The sequence below is a fragment of the Apostichopus japonicus genome, chromosome 17 (genome assembly GCF_037975245.1).
Source record: "Apostichopus japonicus isolate 1M-3 chromosome 17, ASM3797524v1, whole genome shotgun sequence".
In the NCBI taxonomy this organism is placed as follows: Eukaryota; Metazoa; Echinodermata; class Holothuroidea; order Aspidochirotida; family Stichopodidae; genus Apostichopus; species Apostichopus japonicus.
Window position 1 is genome coordinate 11297303 of NC_092577.1, and position 17704 is coordinate 11315006.

General features: G+C 37.0%; 2 protein-coding genes across 2 annotated transcripts in view; both read left to right on the top strand.

The window, feature by feature from the left end:
* Positions 1–567: 567 nt before the first annotated feature.
* Positions 568–8269, top strand: LOC139984555 (uncharacterized). The gene is made up of 2 exons (XM_071998492.1): positions 568–669; positions 6079–8269. Exon 2 carries the CDS (start codon positions 6098–6100, stop codon positions 8267–8269), a length of 2172 nt encoding a protein of 723 aa, XP_071854593.1. The 5' UTR covers positions 568–669; positions 6079–6097.
* Positions 8270–17350: 9081 nt separating this feature from the next.
* Positions 17351–17704, top strand: part of LOC139984814 (uncharacterized) — a 34147-nt gene continuing 33793 nt past the window's right edge. The window contains exon 1 of the mRNA XM_071998895.1: positions 17351–17487. The gene's annotated coding sequence lies outside the window, so the exon portion shown is untranslated. The remainder of the gene's footprint in view (positions 17488–17704) is intronic.

Sequence of the window (17704 nt, forward strand, 5' to 3'; positions counted from 1 at the left end):
CTTCGGAAAGAAAATTAAACTTTAGTGCAGCTGGTTGTTATTCATTTTCTCACTCAGCCTTCTTTGGGAAGTCGAAAGTATTCAGAAACTAAGCAGAATTATAATGATATATTTCGGTAAATTAAACAGTGCGCAGCATCTACGTATTACGGAACATGGTAATAACTCTGCAACTTTGGTACACAGTCATTTTGTGTTTAAATCATAAAAAAGTTTCCTTCTAAAATGTTAACCAATATTTCTTTTTTGCAGAATATACGAAATACTTTCATAGCATATACCCTTCTCAAACTGAAATAAATATTTAGCACGTCTACGACACGTGAAACGTGTCATACAATCGGTATATAGATTATGCAGAATCGTTGATCCGTGACATGCCCACCTGTATTTGCATATTGTCACCTTTTTTCAGGAATTCCCCACTTTGTTAACAACTTCTTTTGATCGTGACCTCAAAGATTACGTTGTAATACATCACAATTGGGCCGTTTCGAGTAGTATTATACTTGCATATACACGGAGTACAGTATAACGACACGTGAGATACCGATAATTCATAGAAGACAAATGGTTGTAAACTGTGTTATGTGCAGTTGTTGTTATATTGTTTTAAAGCACAGTATTTTTGACATCAACCTTTGGGTGAGATCTTAACGATAGAATTAGGTAAGTGAGCATTCACTGCAATATATGTTATGTCTTTTTTATGTCTACCATTTTCCATTTGCCATGAAATAGAAATCATTCGATATATGCAATGGCTAGTAAGTACTTCCTCATTGGGAGTCTTTACATTGGGTTCCATTGTAACGGCTGTATTCTATATTGTAGCGCGTTATGGAATTAACTCTTTTATGTTTGTAATGCCTGCACTTTCATACTAAAATATATCAATCATGATGGTGCAGAACAGTTTTCCGCAATTTGATGAATTGAAAATCATTGACTACTAACAGACTGTCAACAGAGTGAATCTGGTAACTACTGAAAATTGAAACTTCAGTCCAAGTCAAAACTAGAACAACTGTATTTGTGTACAAACACGTGTTATTGTAGTTCACGGTGAAGGTGAAAGTTAGTTATTTGTTGATATTCAATGTAGGGTCTTAGTTACTGCACCCCTCTTTGAAGTTATTTTGGTCACGAGGAAGCCAGTTCGGCGTTTGATCCTTTAACGTAGACCAAAGCTAGATATATATTGTGTATTGTTTATAAACAGTACTCTAGCTAGAATGCGCCTGCAGTATAAACGAAAAAATGATGACTAAAACCATCACAGATTAACCGGACAACCAAGCTGCCATCACAAATCACGCCTGTTTCGGACGTGACAGAGAATAAACTGAGTCCTGGACACTGATTGGTCAAATCGAGCAATATTTTAACGTAACTGTATTCTCGCTGCCAGTTGGTGAAAATGTATAACATGCGGTGGTTTACACCGAAGACCTTGTACCCTATTAACCTAACGAATGCGCACATGTCACACTCTCCGGTCCATTAAAAACTGCTTGGTCAATTTCCTGGCCCTGCCAGAATATTATGCCATACACGGCCAACCGTATACGCAGGCGCGTATCCAGGGGGGGGCGTTGGGGGCGCGCGCCCCCGGGTAAGAAAAAGAGGAGAGAAAAAAAAGAGAAGAAAAAGGGAAAAAAGAGGGGAAAAAGAGGAGGAAGGAAAGGAAGGAGAGGAAGGAAGGGGAAAGAAGAAAGAGAGAAAAAGGGGGAAAAGGAGGGAGTAGAAGATAAACGCCAAAACACCGGGAAGAGAAGAGGAACAGTCATAATTACAGCGCTGATCACTATTATATACCGACAACTCCATTTTTGACGTTTCCATTTTTCCTCTCTCATTAATGTAGATATATATATATATATATATATATATATATATATATATATTCATACATACATATATATACTATATATATATACTATATATTCTACATATTGTCAATCATAAAGCGTGTGTGTATGAACGCCTTAAATTGTACAATTGTGCTATGAAACCAACTGTGGCTGGTCTCAAACTCGACCGAGTCGTCGGGGAACATGACATACCCATCACTTCTTTAGATTGTTCCCATCTGCATGAAAACGAGCCCCCACAACCCTACACCTCACCCCTCTAATCGATTCCCGATGAGTTAAGAAACTTATTTAATGACCTTCGCCCGTAGTACCAAGACCTTGACAAAATCCGGCAACACACCACACACCTACAGGGAGTGTGACCACTTCCGATTTTGCAATTTCCCAAGATCAGGCCCCGAAAAATCCAAGAAATCCCAAGGGTGCTGTACTCTATGGATATCTAGCAATATCTAGGGATGTAAATTCCAAGATCTTCCCTAAACTAAAGGCAGATAGAGAATCGAAGCCTTCAGTGTGTAATTAACTTGAAACTGTGCGTCTTTCGAAATGAAAAGAATGTGGGGTAAGAAACAAGATGCCTTCGGGGTATCTGGTAAGTAAAAAGCACAGGAAATTAGATTTAGATGGAGACAAAGTTTCAGCCGAAATTAGGCCTATGCTAAGGTTTGATTACACTATTTGTACAGTAGCCTCCATTATACTCCATAGAGTAGGGGGGGGCACTTGCCCACTCCCCCTGGAAAAAAGTTAAGCATTTGACATTTCAATGATTTCCCCAAACCAACAGTTCTTTAGTTATGTTCATTTCATACGGACCCATAATGCATTACTGAAATTATTGAAAGTCAAAATCCTAAGACATGAGATCTCAAAATAACCGATGTGTAAATGCAACTTGAACGGGAAGTGTCTTTTCCGACGATCTAGGAGTATTTTTTGGCCAAGAAAATCGTCGTACGCTCCGCGCCAACCGATGGTGTTGCTCCGCTTAGATAGTATCAAGTATTGTTTTACACCTTTATGACCTACGGATCCCTCCTCCCTTGTAAACATTTCTGCGGATGCCCTTGCTTGGACCTCCTGATAGGGTACCCCTTTGGGTCAGGAGCCCCCCAGGCTCATCGTTACGCCACTGGTGGAGCATTGCACAATAAACAGATAATAGTTACTTATTTCAGTCTCATTTTAATTATTCGAATTTTTAAAGCAAACAGCAGATATCACATCATATCAGTGAGCAGGAAAATGGCGGTCCGCTTAGATAGTAATTCGCGCCCCCCGGATTAGAAAATCCTGGATACGCCCCTGATACGTACAGTACGAAGTAGCTACCTGTGGAAACTAACTATCACTGTGTAGTATAAAGCTATGTAATTAGGGGCAAGCGCACTATAGTAACGTTAGAAGTGCCTATGTTGCAAAAGCTGATTTAGTACAGATAACGCGAAGTCGTTGCGGTTAAATATGGTTAATATTTGTTGCTTGCAACTTTTTTGCAGGATGTTTTTACCTCAAATGCGTTCAAATGTTACCTGTCTTGTTTGATTCGAGAATAACGAACCAAAGTAGAGAATTTGACATATTGCTTTGAAGAAGTATGCTACTCAAGTGGACCTATTTTCTTTATGTGGGCAGAATTAACTGTTCGCCGCTTCGATTCTTTGTACATATGGGTCAAGATTTTGTCTGCGTAATCAACCTGTCAACTTAGATTGTTTTGAAGAGTGTATGTTCAGCTGGCATTGACCAGCCAGCCAGCCATGTAGATGATGGAGAGGTCTAGTTGTCCCAGTATTGAACCGCGGACGCGCACTACAATAATTAAAGATGTTTCATGAGTTGATCATAAGTGCGCAATGTTTCATTTCAAAAATCTAATTGGAACACAAATTTTGAAGTGTTCTAGGCTAATGAAACATCACACCTATCTGGTTAAAGGCATATTGAGGATTGAATAGAATCAAATGTTTTACGACGGAAAGAAAATTAACAGTCACTAAATTTTGAACTGGAGGCGATGAACAGAGGCGTCGGACCAATATTCACAGCGCCAAAAAAAAAGAAAAAAAAAGTAGGACTAAGAAAAGACGAATGGCAAAAAATATAGAACCAAAATGAGACATATTTCCAAAATGTGTTTCAGAAGATTAATCGGGATGGCAGGGGTCTTGTTTTCAAGCTTGGGAAGTGCCATTTCCTGCAATATGGGAGGCATATTATTCAACATTTTCTCATTTACGCTAGGCGCCAACCATGGTGGCGCGTAGCGTAGTTTGACCTACCAAACGTTCCCCCGATAATTATGACAGATGGCAACACTCTGATCTGCCGTAACAATCCCAAATAGCTTCCGACGCCCCAGATGAAACGAAACTGCGGTCATACTGTACTTACATAGGACAGTGATCCTACGTTCGACGGATATAGCCAGCATGCTGTGGGTTTGTTTACAATATATACGTGATATACAAAATCGAAGCAAGATTTTCATCAACACAAAGACTAATAAATTTGGAAAGATTAAATTAAGTGAAAAGAATTATCATATAACTATGAGCATCAAATGCCCTTCATTTAGCTTATACATGGTTCATAAAACGTTCCCTCTAAGCGGCATAAATAGCTAGAAGTGTGATCAATTTGAATAATATTGAGTAACTATTGGTAAAACGATAATCCATTTGAAAAAAAATTGTTTTAAGATTTTATATAAACGGTAATCACATTTGTCTTTATTACAAGCATCTTTTCGGGTAGAAACAAGATATGAAAGGGTGTAAGGTATAGTAGGGGTATGATTGAAATAACCTGCTTATAACTGTGACATCGAAGTTAATGATAAATTCCATCTTACCCAGTGACATGTGCAAAGGAGTGGACGCATGGTTAGGGTGTTCAACAGTATGTGATTGAGGAAGCCTTTATGCTTACATCAAAATACAGACATATCTATAGTCTACATATCATTTGACATCAACCTTTGTGTGCGATCTTTACCATAGAATTAGGTAAGTGAGCATTCACTCCAATATAATTGTAATGTCTGACATTGGCCATTTGCCATGAAACAGAAATCGTTCGATATATGCAATGGCTAGTAAGTATTTGCTAATTGGGAGTCTCTACATTGGGTTCCATTGTAACGATATTGTAGCGCTTTATGGTATTGAGTGGACTAGGGTTTATGTTTGTATGAAGTATAATGTTATATTTTAGTAAATTAAACAGTGTGAAGCATTTACGCATTACCGGAAAAGGAAATAATTTTGCAAATTTTGTCTGAAATTATGCAAAGAAGGCGAACCCATTCCTTTGGTGCAAATGTTCAACTGGAGAAATCTGGAACACACTCATTTTGTGTTTAAATCATAAAATGTTCCCTTCCAAAATGTTTTCCAATAATACTTCTTTACAGAATATAATCTTTTCTTAACTGAAATGAAAATTTAACAAGTCGACGATACGTGAGACGTTCCATACAATCTGTAAATAGACTATAACAAATCGTTGATCCGTGACACGCCTACCTGTATTTGCATATTGTCACTTTTTTTCCCCAGGATTCCCCTCTATGTTGACAACTTCATTAGATCGTGACCCCAATGATTACTTTGTAATACATCACAAATGGGCCGTTTCGAGTTGTATTTTACTTGCATATACACAAAGTACAGAATAATGTCATGTAAACATAAGTCGCCTACCAAGTATTAATTATATCTTGGGTAACTATGTTTTAATTTTCACGATTTCTTTACCATTCTCCTTTCGTTCGGTATTTCTGTTGGGGGTGGAGGGGGGGGGGTGGGCAGGATCACTCAGCCTACTGCCACTGACCCCGTCATTTTGCAGCTGTACACTCCCAACCACAATTCCTCTTTGGCGCGATAAGACTATATCTGCAAGTTTAAATGCATGTTTGATGTATTCTGTAACTATTCTAATATCGGACTTTTGGAACTGAGAGCGCTGATACAAGCAAAGAAAGATTAGACCTTTCAAAGATTTATAGAAGTCTATCAACTAAAATGTATTCAAATAAATGTCTTTGAACAAAAGTTTACCCTTGACATCACTCACTCCCACCCCGCCTCCCATCGCAGTATTTGCATAAATTTCTATATAAAATAAATTTCTATAAAATAATTTCTATAAAATAATACTCTAATGAATTTCTATATAATTTTGTAAATTGCAGAATCTCGTCATCAAGACCAATGGCGTCGTCAACTCCTCTGACGGATGTGGCAGAAAACTTCTTCCTATGTTCTGTTTGCTTGGATCAATTTAAAGAACCGAAACAGTTACCGTGTCTTCATCGATATTGTAGAAAATGCTTGAAGACAGTCATTCAAGCAAGCTATGATGGAATGCTTAAGTGTCCATTGTGTAAACAGGAATACGTCATAGCAGAAAATGGGGTTGACGATTTCAAGACCGACTTCCATATGAATAGTATGCTTGAGTTCATACAATTGCAAAAGTCATTTGAAAATAAAGATTTAAAGCAATGTGTAAGCTGTTTGAAGAATACAGAAGTTTCAGCTTATTGTTTTAAGTGCAAAGGTTACTTGTGTGAGCAATGTAACAAGGTTCACGTAACCAGTAAAATGTTTACAGATCACAAAACCCACATTCTGAGCTTGGATAATATAGAAGCAAAGAATATGACACTGGATAAATTAACATCACTAACGGAAGGTCCCAGGTGCCATATCCATGACAAAAAAGAAGCGCAATTATGCTGCAGTTCTTGCAGAAATGTACCTGTGTGTTTGGCTTGTACATATAATAAGCACAAAGGTCATGACCTGCATGACGTAACTGAAATAGCAGAACGTGAACGAAAATTACTGCAACAAGAACTGGCTGAACTAAATAAATACAAAAGTAAACTATACGAATTGCCAACGAAAATACAAATAACTCAACAGAAGCTGAACGAAAATGCCACGAAGAAGAAAGAAAGATTGATAAATCAGCACCAGCAGCAGACACACAAGATTAAAGATCACCTTGCGCAACGTACCAAGGAACGGAAGAGGGGTTTAGAGGACATCGGAAGAAGAAAAAGTCGTAACGACCTTCGGATAAATGTTAATTTGGAAATGGAGTTGAGACAAGTGAGAAAGAAATACGATACAATCAGGAAAACAGCGAATCAAGAATATGACAAAGAATCTGAAGACTTTATAAACAAATGTGATGAAATCGAGGGCGCACTATTAAGAAGACTTGGCAGCCTAGATGTTAACTTGGAGAATTTGACAACAGCAAAAGACCTGCTTGTAGGGCAAAATGAACATGAACTAAAACAATTAAGAGAATATTGCGAACAGATTATTAAAAGATACGAGAACCTAACAGCAACGACCTCATCTATTCTTGCTTCTAAAGACGATTGGACAAACGCTCAGTGTATTCCTGATATGAGAGCAGCATGTGAACCTCTGATGGAAGAAATGAAAAAAGAATTCACAGAGTTAGACTCTTTATCTGTTTTTTTTATCAGTGATATAACGAATGCTATTAAAGACAACGTCACGATTGCTCAGCATAAAGAGTCCGTGGTTGATGTTGCAGGAATCAAAGTTAAAGGTGGATATTTAACTGATATTTTAGGCAGAGGAGATGTCAAGATTCTCATAATTCATAAGGCATCTGAAGGGTATTTACACATCACTGTGCTCAACAGAAAAGGTGAAATACAACGACAGGATCAGATCAAGAGTAATAGTGGCGTGATCATCTGCGGTCTGTTATCTGAGTTCAAAGTTATAACAGTTCTTCGGCCTTATGAAATCGGTATTTACGATGCACGTGATGGTGCATTTACCAAGAAGAACATTCGTGTCATCATTGATAGGTTGTCATCTGATCAGTACGTGAGTTGTGTAACTACTGATCCTGTGAAGAATCATATTATTGTCGGTACTGGCAGCAGAGATGTGTATGTATTCACTGATCAGTTGAATTACATTCGCAGGATTACACTACCAGATGTAATCGATAGAGCGGGTGATATCACTGTACACAGAGGTAGTTTCCTGATCTGTAACACCCCGTGTCGTAGAGCATATGCAGTCACCATGGAGGAATCACAAAGTAAGCTGATGTATGAATTCACCAAACCAGATCGTGATGGTTTGTCCTGGGGTGCTATCAGTGTCTGCACAGACAATAATGAGTTCATCTACATGCTATGGAAGGAAGTGTATGGGCTGGCATGTATTCTGGTACAATACAGTCAGGATGGCCGACAGTTAATCACAACAAGAAGAGTAGGTGATATCTTTGACCGCTTGTCAACATTTGAAGAGAACGGGATGGAAAAACTTCTAGTAGCAACACCGATATCCGAAGAGTTGTACACGTACGACCTAGTATAGTGACGTAGATATAGGAAATTATTTCAAGTTATCATTAGAAGCAATCTTAAAACTCAGGATGCTCTCAACCTAATTATTTCCTGCCAGACAGATAACCTTCAAAAATAGCAGTATGATATTATACTTTGTTAATGTATTTCAGCAGCTTGTTAGGTATAGTGATATCCAAATAATGTCTTCCTGGTGAGAATTTCATAGCTCATAGGTGAGAGTCACTGATTTTAACGTCCAATTTGATTCCGAGAATATAAAGTGAGTGAAGGTGGGGCCCCCTTGAAAGTAACCCATGGAAGATGCTAGAGTGCACTAAACGAGATATAGTAATTTATCAAGGTATTAAAAACAGGGATACACTAAAACAATGAGGAATGAATGAAGAATGTGCCGAACTGAATTCACTATAAATTCCAGTCAGTCGAATTATCAAATCCAATATTGGAATATCTATATTCTGGCCACTCTTCCTGGCATCCATGGAAATATGGTTGATCATTGCATAATCTTCTAAAACTTTAGTTTAGAAGACGATTAGTTTAGAAGACGATTGATCATATACAGCGCTGACTGTGCCTGTTGGACTAGATCGGTACATCATAACCACATAAAAGTTATTCCAACTTATTATTGAAAATGACATCGTTTTATTGTCATAGTCACCGTTGACTGTTTCTAAACCGATCTATCACATCCACAGTAATTGATACACTCACAAAAACCGTTCACAACTAATGATTGATATAGTATCGTTACACATGCACCTCTGACTGTACCTGTTATACTATAGCGGTACATAGTTCTTGATATACACATAAAACTATACAGTGTACACACATAAACCAATCCTCTGTACTTGATACACACATAACTAATTTAAACTATGTATTGTAAAGAACATCTCAACGTAGTTATATCCACCGATGACTGTACCATTTTAAAATTAAAAGTACATCATATCCGTAGTTCTAGATACTCACGTATAAACAGATCGATATAGGTATTGATAAACACATAATACTACACTATTTATCAAAATAACTTACTACTAAGAAAGACCTTACAGATATTAGATCAAATATACTTAACATCTATCAATTTTTCATCAAATTAAAAAATATGAGATAAATTTTTAGGCTTTGTTTAGTTTCCATATATACGCTTCTATTTTGTGTATATAATTCCTTTGCAGAGGTATATTAACATACACTCTTACGTTGTTCTGTTTGTAACTTTATACATTCATTGAATGTTATCCTTTTCAACTGTACAGTATGATCAAGCATAAAATGTTAAACTTCCGTAAAATGTCTGCGGTAGCAAAAAAGGAGATATAGGTGCATCTCCTTTCAGATATACAGGTACTTTTTAATATAGTTTAGCTGTTGTCATTACAATGCGTCTGTCTGTCTGTTGTTGTAATAAATGTATTTTATTTTATGAACATAAAAGTCTTATCAACGCCACACAATGTCAAGAATTTAAATATAGGGTGCTGATAGACTCTCAGTTTGACTTCAGGGAGACACAGTTAAGCAGAAAATATATTGTACTAGACCTATTTAGAGTATTTATTTAGAAAGAAATAATCCAACCCCTGTCCATTTTCTGTGATTTGGAACGATTTGTATCTATATGCCATCTTTATATTATACATTGAATGACATACAAAGGTATCAAGAGATGATGAGCAACATTGGGTACAGACATAACACTTCTTATTCTTACACGTACAAGAATATACACCCGTTTCATCATGGTAACTAACTAACAATCTAAAGATCAGTCAGCTTTCCGCAACAATGCTATGCCTACTCAATATATCATGTATTCTACAAATCCCCAACTGAACCGTTCCCACCGACTGTCGATCGGAGGTGGGGCCATGCCATCCCACCCAACCACCCACCCCCATTGCGCACACTACTGACTTAGTATGCTTTAGCCGCTCTTTAGGAACCAAATCAAATTCTTCAAAATAACCTTTTAAGCTCAGAAATGTTGTTATTCTGAACATCTCTTCAAACTTATTGCGTCAATAATATCATGACAGAATGTAAAATATCATGCAATTTGTCAAAGCACGCCATGTTGCAGAATGTAGCACTCTTATACATATTTTGCTGATAGGAGGTTGGAAGTCCTAAATGATATTTAGTCGCTCCCAGCTACCACTATTTAATCGCCAGTTACTAGTAGCATGAAGCTATAAACTGTTTATAGCGCCATGCTAGTAGTAACTTGCTTACTTGCTTGGAAAATAAGACAACTTGTATTTTGTCAGGGCGCCATCGATTTCAAATTCCGCATTCCTAGTGCTCTTCATGCAAAGGAGTCATAATAGGGCAATCTTCGGATATAACTTCTGTCAAGACTTGTTTGTTTTTCTACAGTTCTGTTCGTCAATGCAGGCACTGATCCAAGGGTGTGGTTTTGGGTTTCCGACACCCACGTAGGGGTCTGGATTTCCTCCCTCTGAACTGGGGTTCCTCCCTCAGAATTTTAGACATGAAATGATGTATTCTGAGTCATCATTCAGGCTTTTAAATTAGTTGTATTATTATAGGTCTACACGCAATACTGTGCGTTCTAAGAGCTACTTTTAGTTATGTTTGGTTTTCAAAAATTAGGGCCAGTATACTTAACACCGCCTTCCCCTCTCACCATTATGCGCATGACAAGTCCCATTGCCCCTCTCCTAGTTGCGGACACCCGTATATTGAAAGTGGCGTCGCTCGTAATTTAACCGTAGTCAAACCTGCAAGTATATCTAGACGCCTTATTACTGTGCTTCAAGTGTCTATAACTAACGGAACATATAGGCCGGGGCGTATATGGCAGTGACAGTTTGATACTGCTGTTTTCCTTTTAATACAGCGTAGGCCTATCGCATCATAGCCTAGGTAAAGTACAGTTGACAATACAGCGTCGCGTCGCTTTACGGCCAGTGACTTATCTATGTTGTTAAACAGGAGCTCCAACGGAAGAAATGTACCGAAATGGAAATAAAAAAAGTCATAACATCTTTTGAGTCTGGGCAACTTATAAACTAGAGTCTTTTCAAGGAATCTAGGCCCTAAATTGGGTTTCGCTATGTACAAAAGAGTACAAGAAGGCCTACAAATTAGGGTAGGCTACACACCGAGTTGCCAATGGCCAGATCCTAGTAACACTGCTTTTGGCCGTGAATTATGCAACAACGGAAGTACTGTATATATTCCATGGCTGAGACGATTGTCGCCTACCATATTTTGTCAGTTAAATGGTATTATTAAATTGAAAATTAAATGTTATCAATGAGTTAGTGAAGGATAAATGGAACAGGATATCTCCTTTTTCAAAGAAAGGAGTGCAACATTATGTCCAGATTTATTCCAAGCTAATATCCTTTGTACGATGAAATGAAACTAGGTAAAGATGCTGCACCTAATATCAGGGACTCTAGTCAAGCCCAGCACTCCAACTGTTGCAATGTGACTGGTCAATTGTGTTGCAAGTTATATGTGACAACTATACAGCTCAACTAGGAGCGGCAAAATGACTTGAGAAAATGTGGAACATTCCTAAACTACCAGGATATAGACTTCTATATCATACGAAAGCTATTCATAATCAATGAATTTCAACTGCTTCGTAACCCCTTCAACGAAGCATCGTAACCCGCTTGGTAAACCAGCAACCATCCCTCCCCCTTGTTGTTATACAATCAACAGAATCCGAAACACAGTTCTCCGTGTTTATTACATGTCAGCTTCAAGACCACAAAACTGCATACATATACGGTCTAGTAGTAGGTAGACGTCGAAAATACTTCAACTTAGATAAGACTGGAGCATGGATGGTGGCATGTTCCCAACCCTCGAATTTTCAGTCAAACTAAAATCAGAGGAAATTTAGAGGAAAAGTAACATTTCTAACTTGATATTGCTCTCCTTCAGTCATTTATTTTACCTTCCTTGTTTTATCCTTCGCCTGAATTCAGTGAGACAAGAATGTCAAATATGTCAAAATCTACTTATAATTATGGTTTTCATTTTATTGTTTGGAATACAACATCGTAAATGAGGGTAATATAGAAAGAGAAAGCCAGAAATTGCAAAATACATTAAGGTTTCTTAACTTCATTGCACTAGTTTTCGGCTTGTTAACCAGAAATAGCTGTCACAATATAAATGGCCCGAACCATCATTTTGATGCACAATTACGATATGGCATGGTAAACACAGGTCAGTCTACTGGACGTGACAATACACACCTCCACCAACACAATAGGGGTCTTTTGCTCAATATGATGCATCCACACACCATTTCTGCGAAGTATCCACGAATCCCGTTAGATATCATGCAAAGGATTTTCAGATATAAATATATATATATATATATATATGTATATATATATAAATATATATATATATATATCCATATATTTATATATATATATATATAGATATAGATATAGAAATATATATATATATATATATATATATTACTACAGACCCGAGGAGAAGGGGAGGTGGTCCGAGATGGGGCCACACCCCATGATTGTTGTACTATGGATATTTCGCCCGGTGACGTAATTGTTCCCGCTCCCAACCTGTCGCTGGAACCTTTTGAGCTACTGACAACATTGAGGTACCTTCAGAACGTGGTATATATATTAACAGACCAACTTAAATGCGTTGGTGTTTCTGTAAATGACGTTGTATAGGACATATATGAGTAATATTACCAAAGTTTGCCTTTTATTTTACAGGAAAGTCAAACGCACTGCCTGTGGATCATTTAGAATATAGGATATGTAGATCAAATTTAATGAGTAGAAAGCCTGTCTGTGTGTGTGTGTGTGTATGTGTTAAATGTCATGTAAGGTTAACAGGGTTCAATGTATGAAAATCTAATAAACAACGCTAAATATGAAAGCTGATATGAGCTTCTCATTTAGTGTGCATGATTCACTTAATTGTGCGTACCAATATTATCTTATTATCTGTGAAATTGTACAGTGGTTTGCGTCGCTGAAACTTAAAGTATATTTTTTTGCAGTGTGACGTTACATGCTCATATATAAAACTATCAAGTAGATCACAAGGTTTTGATTGAATTTGATACGACTCTGGTTTTAATATAGGTAATCCTGTATAATCATGGAGGGTATATATTATACTATGATGATTTACCAAAATATTACCATCATTGTTTTACCAGTATTCACTCTATGAAAATCCCATTACAGATTTTATGGAAGATATCAGATCCCGCAAACTGATTATGAACTGCCAAAATTAGCAAAGAATATTTGCCAAACTCATTTCTTATGATTATGTCATCTCTCTAATATAAACAATTTGTTTTCATAATAAGTGAAAATAGCACCTATAATAATCTTCAGAAAATTAAGACTACACTGTTTTGAGGTGTCGGAATTTGCCCGCCTTTACTTCATTTCCCTTAAAAGAATCTTGAGGTTAAGCAAGACAAATATGGTTAATATTTATTGGCTTTATAAGTACAAGGTTCGCTTTCCTCTCATGACACATTGATGGATATATGGTCCTCTTCATATGTGTTATCAACATTTGAGACCAACGTTGATCACTGCTAGGTTGTAAACTTGGCTGTAACTTCAACTATCGTTTCACGTTACAACAATATATATACGGAAACGAATTAACAACCTTTTTGTCTGTGTTGGAGACACATTGTAATTTCAATCAAGTTTCAGCAAAACGTGTCCTTTCGAAGACAATCTAAGACCAAAGTAAGTTAAACATTTCTTGTCCAGACTTTTCACATCATCGTATAATTTTTGGTTTCGATGATAATCGTAGTCTTCCGTCGTATTTTCGCAATTGTTGCGATTCAGTGCCAAATAAAAACATCAGGTTTGGATGTAGTAACGTTGGGGGAAATGACCAGGCGCCGTTTACCAAAATTAACTGTCGCCTACTTAGATGTTTTAGAGGCAAACCAGACGCAAAAACCTTTGGGACCAGGTGGTAAAAATCGCCCGGCGTCTGTTTCATGTACGGCTTGTGGTGTACCACATTTAGTAGAGAGTAGAGATCAATATGCATGTCGAATACAGAAAGTTTCCATCTCGGTCATCAGCTGCCAATGTGAATATTGTGGGTCATAAATTTCAATGCTTTCTACTGTACTACTTAGATTGAAGTATGTTCATCCTGGCTATACCCTACAGCCTAGTGGGTAACATTCATATAAAATTATTCATGTAGCATCATCGAAACCACTCTGCAGTTTTGCTGTCTGGTTATGTATATCTCTTATTCTTCTTAAACTCGATTAATTATCTATTTCTTTTTAGTCGATCTAATCGGATTTCATACTTGTCACATTTTATTTAGCTTTTCATTCATCATACTATCATACTCTTGATGTACTAAAACAAGCCCACAGTCTTGATATTCGGTTAAGAAAACCTCAAGTTTTGTTCAAATGTAAAAATGAAACCTTTTGTTTGGTCCTTTTTCACAGAAATGGCATTTATTGTTTCTAAGATTTTAATTCTTTTGACCGTTTTTGTTACTTTTCGAAAGGTATGTGATAATCATTTTTATCATTATTACTTTGAGACTTTAAAAAGAAAGAAAAGAAAGATGCCTGAAGATAGAGCCTGAGCACGAAAAGCAAACGACTTATCTAATCTACTGATCAAATGTATGTAAATCTATAGTTAAAACATCCATAGTCGAATAAAACTTGAATTGTAGGCCTTCGGTCTTCCTTTATTGATAAACATTAAGACTGGGCTTCTCAAAGCATTATATGACTTCCTTTGTTATTTAATATGATAAAAACTGGTTGAAAACAGATTCCGATCAATTCAATATTTAAGTACCAATATGATGATAAAAAGGAAATATTCATGAATTAACACTTTCAGTTGTATATTTGTATATAGGCCTAAACACTTTGATGCAAACGATCGTCTTAGAACAACAAAATGAAGCCACATCACCTAACATTACCATACAGCAAAGAGTAATCCGATACAACTGTATATATCGTCCCGTTTTCGCCTAGTGGCGAATGTGCACTTTTGGCGAAATTGAGTTAAATATTATTCTTACCTATTTCGAGGGTGAAGAATCGGTTGAGCCGGGTAAGAAGTTCTAAAACTGTCTAGTGTTTTTAGTTATTTCTGACTGTTTTTGACGAATGTCCACCTAAGGCCCACTCGATTTTGCGTAACGACGAGTATTACCCTTTGGAACAAGCCGAACATAACAACCATGTCGGCTAACTGCCATTTGAAAACACCCGGGATTATGGAAAGGTAATATCTTTATTATTTCCACCTCGTCTTTTAATTGATTCATGCAGCATTTCATACACGATAGCATAACTCGTGAAAACAGAATGACCAGTGGGTCAGCAATAATATACCTGAACAGTTGCCTAGTGTTATGATTGCATTACATTCGATACTTGTATCTGTTGCGCGAGTAGCTATAGACGGTAGACTGGAGTAACGCTATTTATCTCTACTGAATCAGTGTAACAGTGTGGGTACATTTAATTAGAGCTGTGTGTAAATGAGGAAACATGCGGTGTAAGTCACTGACGGACATTGATGACAATGGGTGTAACTCGTATACAAATGATGAATAAATCACTCAAATTTTCATTGCGAAAGCATAGACTACAATACCTAGACCAACGTTAATTAATTTAGGCCATTCGTAATGTTAGCCTAACCATACCTACGGATTAAAGGGAAGGAAAACCAAACCATCATAATGAAGTTATATCACCAAGATCCTTGTGATGAACTTATCCCTAAAATATCTAAGTCCATTATCTTGCACGGTACGGGAGTAAATTGTTTTTTAAAAGTCGTGGCAGGGAGCTATTTTTTGACAAAGTGTAATGTCATAGTGCCACTTGGGATGGCAGGGGGGGGGGGAGATGTAATTTAATTATTTTGTTTCCTGTCTCCTTTCAATGTGAATGTAAACAGTTCAATAAACAAATACCAGTATTATGACAAATTAAAACATGCAAACACCAGCTCATTTCCACTTAAGACTTCCTTTAGTCTTCAATTTCATATATATAAAAAACATTAAAAATGTAACATCTCCCTGAAGAAGTACGGTTTGTCTTAGCTGTTGGCGAATTTGCTCATCACGAGCATTACTCTAGCCTAGCTTATAGCTACCTTTATCTGGCTTAGTAATACCTAGTTATATAGTTGAAGGTACTAGAATATTTTATACTTGAAGTAGTTACTTTGCTACCAAGGTTGAGGGGGGGGTGCGTTAAGACCGAAGTACTAGAAAATCTGTATAGCAACCTTTAGATTTGACAGAACCTTGGATGTTTTCTTTCACAGGCTTCGAAGTTCAGGATCACAGGGAAGTTATACCAGACCTTTTGGAAAAATAAACGAAGTCAGAATATGGACATACAAACCAAATGAAAATCACCAAACAGGCTGATACACCTTCAGCCCTGGTTTCCATACATTGGGACTGTTAACCCATCAGGTTGCTCGATTGGAAAGGAGAAGGCACTTGCGGTTCCAGAACGGAAGTATCAAGCCACTCGAAGAATCCATGTATTGCAGATATCAAACGTTTGATTAATCCATGATATTGTGTCTCATTAAGATTGTAAGGAAGAATTATAACAAAGGGTCTTTTTTTACTTTTCTAGTGCGTTAAATACTGTCTTGCCAAATCAATTAATGAAGGATCTTTTACGATTTATCAAAGAAATATGGCTTATTCATTGGCTGACACAATGTCTTCAAGGATGGTCCAGACAAGTTAGGTTGGATAAAGTGTTATCGGAAGTATCGGAAATAATGGTTGGTGTGCCTTAGGGAGGGGGTCCATTATCAACTATATTATGTACTATATAAACTTATGAAGTTAGGTCAAATTCACACATTTCTGCTACAAAATATGCAGATGATACTGCTGTATCATGCACACTTCCTAAGAGCTCTGTTGAAACTGACCAATGAAAATATCGGTGTTCTGTAAATGACATAGTTCCAACATGTGACTGCATGGCTTTATTGTGTAACCCCCAAAAATAAAGGAGTTTGTTTTTGAAAATAAAACATGAAGGTCTCATTCTATCAAGATCGCAACGTATTATTATCATTGCGGGATCGGAGATGGCTAGAACCTCTAAAACTGAGTACTGGGAGGATACAGCGACAACAGTTTGACCTTTTCTGGCAAAACATCAAGGTATTTAAAAGAGTATATTATATAGTATCTAGTGCGGCTTATACGTTGTGTCTTTCTTTAACCAAAATGCTAAAGGAAATGTTTTCAATACTATTATACAACCTGGCACATGTGATCTATACAGTGCCTGTCTGGTACCATTTTATATTGCAAGAAAGCAAAGAAAGAAGAATGGCGTTTCTTAAATACATATCAGCTATATTTAATTTAGATTGCA